The sequence below is a fragment of the Rhopilema esculentum genome, chromosome 6 (assembly GCF_057945365.1).
Source record: "Rhopilema esculentum isolate cy_ngs chromosome 6, ASM5794536v1, whole genome shotgun sequence".
Classification (NCBI taxonomy): domain Eukaryota; kingdom Metazoa; phylum Cnidaria; class Scyphozoa; order Rhizostomeae; family Rhizostomatidae; genus Rhopilema; species Rhopilema esculentum.
This window is the reverse complement of record NC_142820.1, coordinates 3,868,296-3,874,916: the sequence shown is the minus strand read 5'-3', so window position 1 is coordinate 3,874,916 and position 6,621 is coordinate 3,868,296. Positions and strand designations below refer to the sequence as shown.

Genomic DNA, 6,621 nt, shown 5'->3' with positions numbered 1-6,621 from the left:
TTCAGAATGACTGCGACACAGTACGAAGCCAGTTTGTTGTTGAAGTTGTGACGTTATGGCTTGAATATGATTGGTTGGAAGGTAAAACGGCAGTGGAAAAAGATTGCCTTGATTTCAACTTTCAAAAACAGAAAGCAGTTCGGTAAGGTTACAGTTTGTGTATATCAAAATATCTTCTGCGCATTCTAATACCATATACCGTTTTCTACCCATACCGTGAAGAGGAAATCCACCTTGACATTTTTGAAAGTTCTTATGAAAATCAATTCTTTTAACCAAATCTAAAAATGAGCCACCTATTTTTGATATGTTGATGATGTTTTAGCTATTTCCTGTTTAGAGCATGAAAGGTGACTGTTTCCACAAAAACACAATTCCTTGCATCTATCTTTTAAATCAACCATTGCAAAGGGCCAAAATATTCCACAAGCTTTCTTGATGCTTGAGTTGAAAGAGAAAAACTGGATTTAAGAATACTTTTTATGATTTTATGATTTTATGATTTTTACAAACATTGTTGCATGACTTTTAGGGAACAAGCAATGCAGAACAACCCTATCTCAAAAAATGAAACATGACCCTATCTACAAATAAGGCAAGGTTGCTGCATAAACCAAATATTTTTTAAGATTGTGACATAGAAAAAAAATTGAAAATATTTACACTGGTCTTGAGGAAAACAAGAAAATACGAAGCCAGGTTTCTTTAAAATCTGCCAGATGTTTTATCAATACATATTGAAGCCTTAATAATCTAATAGCTACAGCTCACGCATTTCACCTAACTGAAAATACCTTATGGTAATATTCCTGTCCTTTAAAATGTCTACAGAAATTATGACAAAGGCTGGCAGACAAAAAAGTTGATTTAAGATTTCCTTGTAATTTATAGCTAGTTGCCATAAAACCCAAGTTAAAACTGATAAACATTTACAAGTGTTGATAATGTTATAACAAAGAACTAATTTACATATTAATTTTGCTGGCAAGGTCAACACAGTAAAGACAGAACATGCTAAGCATACTTTCCTTAAAGCTCAATCATAAACTAAAACTTGATAATGTTAATTAAATTGCAGGTTTTCAAAATAGACAAACAAGAGTAACTAATTTTGGCTATTCTTGAGAATAATTTTTCATTAATTTTACACTTTTATCTTTAATGATCAATTTTCAACAGAGAGATATTGCACTATTGGCCAAGACAGCTGTCACAAATTTACTATTTTCGACACAAACTAATTTCAATATGAAGTTGAATTATGTTCAACAAAACAGCATTTAAATTTGGCTGTATTGTAGAGGTACCTGACATAAAAGAGGAAATTTTCTGCTCTCTAATAATAACAAAAAACCTTACAATTTATGTTTTGCTGAAATGTGGTGAAATAGGAAAATAAAAATCCTTGCTTGTTTCCAGTCTAAAAAGTTCAGCTTTAGAGAAACGTTTCAAAAATAGTTGGGTGGTAGGCTTTAATGAGAACAGAGGTTGTTTTGGTACGTGTGACGAAACCTCTACGGAGGAATTTTTCCATAATACATATCCACCAAAACCTCAATTGTAAACTGCAGGCCCTTTAACAAAATTGATTGTTGATTTTTATAATTTAATAATTCTTGACCAACGATCTTTCAGTAAGTAAGCCTTTTGTAACATGACAATCAATCTGGTATATATCATGATAGCAACAAGATAACTGCAATGAAGCAAATTTTTCCTGGCATTTTATCTTTTCTGGTGTATCAATGCTTTGCTACTCATATTTCAGCTAGGCAGACCTCAGATATGTGCCTATCTGCAAAAATTCACAAACTACATTGAAGTATTAGCCACTGGATAAAATTTTTAATAATCATGGTTAATATATGTGTGGACTTTGAAAATTGGTATTGTAATGTTTTCATCTAATCAATTTGGATAACAATTTATTAATGTTAATGAAATATATTAAGGTGCATTCAACATCATAGAATTGCCAACAAAACTTACAATACAAAACATCTTGAAACTTTTTGCCATGTATCATACATGAGATGATCTGTCAATCTTTACTAATTCTGCAGCTTCAGCAACTAAAACAAATGCAAAAAGTGAGAAGAATGACAAAGATTCTGATTGCTTTCTGAAACAATTGATAGCTTATGTCAATATGGGTAAGTGATACTTATGCATAATAAGTAAAAGATTGGGATTATACAGCCTTATAGTATCCTGTAAGTAATTCCCTCCATACAATCTATCTTGTGTCTATGTTTTGTATTGGTATATTGTATTAATTTCTTGTATTTTAGATGTATGCTTGTCTTGTTATTGATAAATTGTATGTAGTGGAATTTAAAAAATGGAAACTGAACTGAAACTGAACTTTTTGACTTTCCTGGTTTATTTCATAAAACAAAACATATATACAAATCAATGACTCAGATATCATGATTAGATATCCTTTAGTTACTTATATTAGGTGACATAGAGCAAAAATGTTTTTATGCGCACATATGCTACCGTGATTTGCCTGCTGGCGAAAGTTGTGTCGTCCCAATTAGAATTACATCAAAATATGAGAAAACAAACCTTGAATTTTAACCTTTCCTCTACTTCATTTTTATGATGGAGTCAATAGATAAATTATCTACTTAAGATACATTTATTATATTAGAGTAAAGCTTTAAAAGCACTCATTCATCTTTTGTTTCACTAGATGCCTTTTGTCAAACTAAAGTATCCTATGCCTAGGCCTATTCAAGCAAGAAAGCTGCAAGAAAGGTATCATGTATTAAAATGTGGAACAAAGCTTCTAACTTTGACCTTGCCCAATGTTGTTTTCTTTTCATGCACAAAGAATACAAGAGCGATTTCAAAATCGAAGAAGAAACAGCTACTTTCACTCATAGCCAATCTTCTTTAATGGAAAGCTCTCTTGAATCTACTGCATATACCAAAATATATTATGGTTTTATCTTTTCGGTTAATTGCACCCAAAATTCACCAATACTCAAGTTAGGTATCTTTGTGGAAAATTTATGAAAGTGTATGAATTTTCCTGGTATACCGACCAATTTTGTCTTATTTTTTGAGTTGTGAAGGTCAATCCATTAAAATCAGCCTGCTGCATGGTGCCGTTTTTGAGATATGATAACTCTAAAAGTTGAAACTATTTCTTCGTAGAACTGATAAGCATTGAGATTTACTTACACTGTAAAATTTAATATAAAAAGATCAAGCTTCTACTTCATCCCACCATGATCCACAGCTTTTGTGTCTGTGGTGAAACCAAACTTCTGCACATTGCACCTCCCAGGAGGACTGGTGTATAAAAGTGATTTATGGTTGATTGGCATGAAAATATTTTGCATCACCCCTTTGGTCGCAGCTTACAGGTGCAAAAGCCCTTTGCAAAGTGGCTGCAAACATTTTTGCTCTATGTTAAATTTGGCTGAATGGTCCATCAGTAGAGACACCCTTTTTGAAGATGACACTTCAAAAGACTGCAACAGTGTCATAGCTCTAAAGTAGTTGTTACCAGTGAGACAAGTGCCAATAATCCATAGCATACACATAAAAGTGTTTGTAGAAGAAAAATATTTCTCAACTGAAACAATGATTTAAAGTTACTTCTAAGAAAGTCAACTGCAACTTTATTTTCAATTTTTGCACCAAAACTTGCAGGCATACTGTAAATCCTTGAATAAGCCCCCCTCAAATAAACCCCCTTTGAATAAGCCCCCCCCTTGAATAAGCCCCCCTTGAATAAACCCCCACACAAAAATTCATTTTTGCAAATTAGCCTTTGGGGGCTTATTGGAGGATTTATGGTATAAAGATTTAATGGAAATTTTGAGACAAATCTATGCCAAAAAATTACCTGAATCACAATCCTCTTAGTCGTATCAGCAAAACATCTGGAGTGATTATCTCTGTTCCTCCAATAATGACTTCCCAGTTCTTTGATGAATCTTTGTAAACCTCTGTGACTTCATATGCACACCTTGTCTCTGAGTAGCAAACACCCCCAAGAACGCAAATTATGATTCTTGGTCCACTCTTTGCATCAGTTTGGTTTTTATCTTTATGCCAGTTGCCATAGTTTCCCCGTCTGGCAGAAATGACACCTGAGACACCCATACCACTCATTCCTCTTGTGGTTAAGAATGGAAACATTTTCTGGTCAAGTTTTCCTTCTATTGCGTCTTCCATTATGTCTTTTACATATGGGACGTACCTTGAAGTTGTATATGATTCACCTGGTCTTTCTTTCCGTTGAGGAGTGGCCTTTTTCTTGCCACTGCCTTGCACTACTGGCACGCCCAAGTGCACCATATTTAAGATTGCTGCTCTTTCAGCACCTGAGATCTTTGCATGTTCCATCAGTTTTGTCATATTTTCATCACTTAGACCTTGCATAACAATTGCAAGCAATATGATAATTCTCATCTTGCTATATTCACTTGTCTTTTTGTCAAGCAAAACTTGTACAACAGACCTCATGGGATCTTTGATCTTTTCACCATCCTTGTCATAACCAGTTGCAAAATCTTGTTCAACAAAACACAGTTTTTCAATTTGTCCTTCTTTGTAATGGCGCATGCAATCATCAGCAAGGTTCAAATGCAATCTGTATGTACTCAGTTCTTTCTGGTACTGTGGAAGCTTTTTCATCATCAGATGCAAATCTTTCATTGTAGCTTGCTTTTCTTTTGTTCCAGGCATGCCAACTTTCTTTTTCTCCTGAAATTCTTTAAATTTCTTGATAATTTCTTGCGATACTTGTGCAATATGCTTGTGTTTAAGAGATGTCCACAGCTCATCATTATTGTCAAGAATGGCCTCTTTGAGTTGATAATCCCCTCCACTGTGCTCCTCATACTTGTATACATCATTTTGGATATCCAGCAAATCATATGCCATGGCTTGATATGTCAGCTCATGGAGCAAGGGGGCAACACAATCAAACCCACGATCAAGAATGAGCAGCTGAGACTGTTGTTTATTAGGGCCTTCACCTATTGATGGATCATCTGCTTTAAATGAGTCAATCCGTCTTGAGACAGCCTCTGCCACATCTAAGGCAACAGACGACCCTTGCCTATATCTGATGGATGGATATTCACCAAGAGTGGCACATACAGTTGCAAGCTGCTCTGAAATAACCTCAACCATTTTCTGCCTGTTTTCATCATTCACAGAGGGGCTAAATAGCTTATCAAAAGCATCATATGAATCTAATGAAAAAACTTGACCCTCCATAGGCAAGAATGCAATGTTGATTTCCTTCAGTGTCTTTATCTTCCTAGACAAATAGCTTTTTGAACTGGAGAGCTTCTGAAATAGTTTTGCATCACATGTTTCTGTAAAGAATATGTGGGCAGCAGTGTATCTAAGATGTAGAAGAAGAAATTTATAAGGAAATTGTAACTCACAAATTAAATATGAACAATTTAACAAAATTATTGGAATAGAATGAATAAGAGCTTATACTTCCTTGTTTACTATATAATTCTCGCATCTGTCTAAATCCAAAAAGTTAAAAATTAAAGCGGGGATTTTCATTCTTATAGAAAAGCCATTTTGTTGATGAAGTTTGAATCAATTCAGTTTTGCTTAGCACAATTCTTTCAAATTGTATACATTATCTTTAATTCCAGGCGTAATAATCACGAGTTGTGGTCACAGTGATGAGAAGGACCAGGCAACTGATTGATAAAAATAGCTTCTCGCTGTGCTAAAAACTACTTTTCCGTGGTAGGTTAGAAACAAATACAATACAAATAATATGTCGATACATGACACAAAAAACAAGAAAATACTACAATTTACAAACAAACCTAAAATTCGATGCTTCTTTGAAATCGTCAAGCATCAAATCAATAGATTTTTCTGTTGGCGTTATGAAGTAGATTGCTTCCAAAGGGAGTGACTGTCGACCTTTCGTAAGATCTTCCACAATGGTTATGCCTTCCATCATAATCTCGTGCATTTTGCAACAGGAAGATATGACCCGCATTGCGAGCTGGTCAACAACCAGAGCTTTCCATTCCCCAGGCACTTTACAGCTCTTGACAACATCATTCAAAATCTTCTGACCAACAAGGTTCTTTAAAGACATCTTTAAGCTGAAACAGCCCTTTTGCTTTCGTTATATTGCATTCAATTTAAGTAGGCCATATTCCTGCATCCACACCTTAAAAGACACTCAGCCTTTGTGTCATACTGCAGAAGGCGGCGGCGGCGATTGGATGCTTTAATTGCCATGCAACAAAGGGGTTGTTTATCAGTTTTATGCAATGAAAACGTATGGGGCTTGGGTAGGGGGTGAGCTTCCCCTGAAAACGTTTTAGGACTCGCAAAATTTTCTTATACCCTATCACGAATAGGAAATCAATAAACGTACCCCATTGAAACCTTATTTTTTGCGAATCTAAATCAATCCTACACTGAGGTAAATTTGTATAAATATTAAGTCCGTGATTATGGGATTTTCCGCTGAGTTAAAAGTTTACTGTTTGACACTTCTCTGATCGGATTTGCAACGCTACAAAAAGCTAAGATCTGTTTATTATGTTTACAAAATCCAAGACTCCAAAAACACTCAGCTCTGTCATTTAGGCTCTGTTTATATGGAAG

At 34.8% G+C, this 6,621-nt stretch overlaps 1 protein-coding gene across 1 annotated transcript; it reads right to left on the bottom strand.

The window, feature by feature from the left end:
- Positions 1-866: 866 nt before the first annotated feature.
- LOC135686038 (syntaxin-binding protein 1) lies at positions 867-6,205 on the bottom strand. The gene is made up of 3 exons (XM_065202184.2): positions 5,823-6,205; positions 3,863-5,374; positions 867-2,072 (listed from the first exon to the last, which is right to left on the bottom strand). The coding sequence occupies exons 1-2, from the start codon at positions 6,101-6,103 to the stop codon at positions 3,868-3,870; spliced, it is 1,788 nt and encodes a 595-aa protein (XP_065058256.1). The 5' UTR covers positions 6,104-6,205; the 3' UTR covers positions 867-2,072; positions 3,863-3,867.
- Positions 6,206-6,621: the final 416 nt, after the last annotated feature.

Bases quoted from the DNA above. Each gene is read 5' to 3' on its own strand.
- LOC135686038 (XM_065202184.2), bottom strand. From the start codon at position 6,103: ATGTCTTTAAAGAACCTTGTTGGTCAGAAGATTTTGAATGATGTTGTC. The intron at 5,375-5,822 runs GTTTGTTTGTAA...TCTACATCTTAG, and splicing joins AAAGAAGCATCGAATTTTAG to ATACACTGCTGCCCACATAT.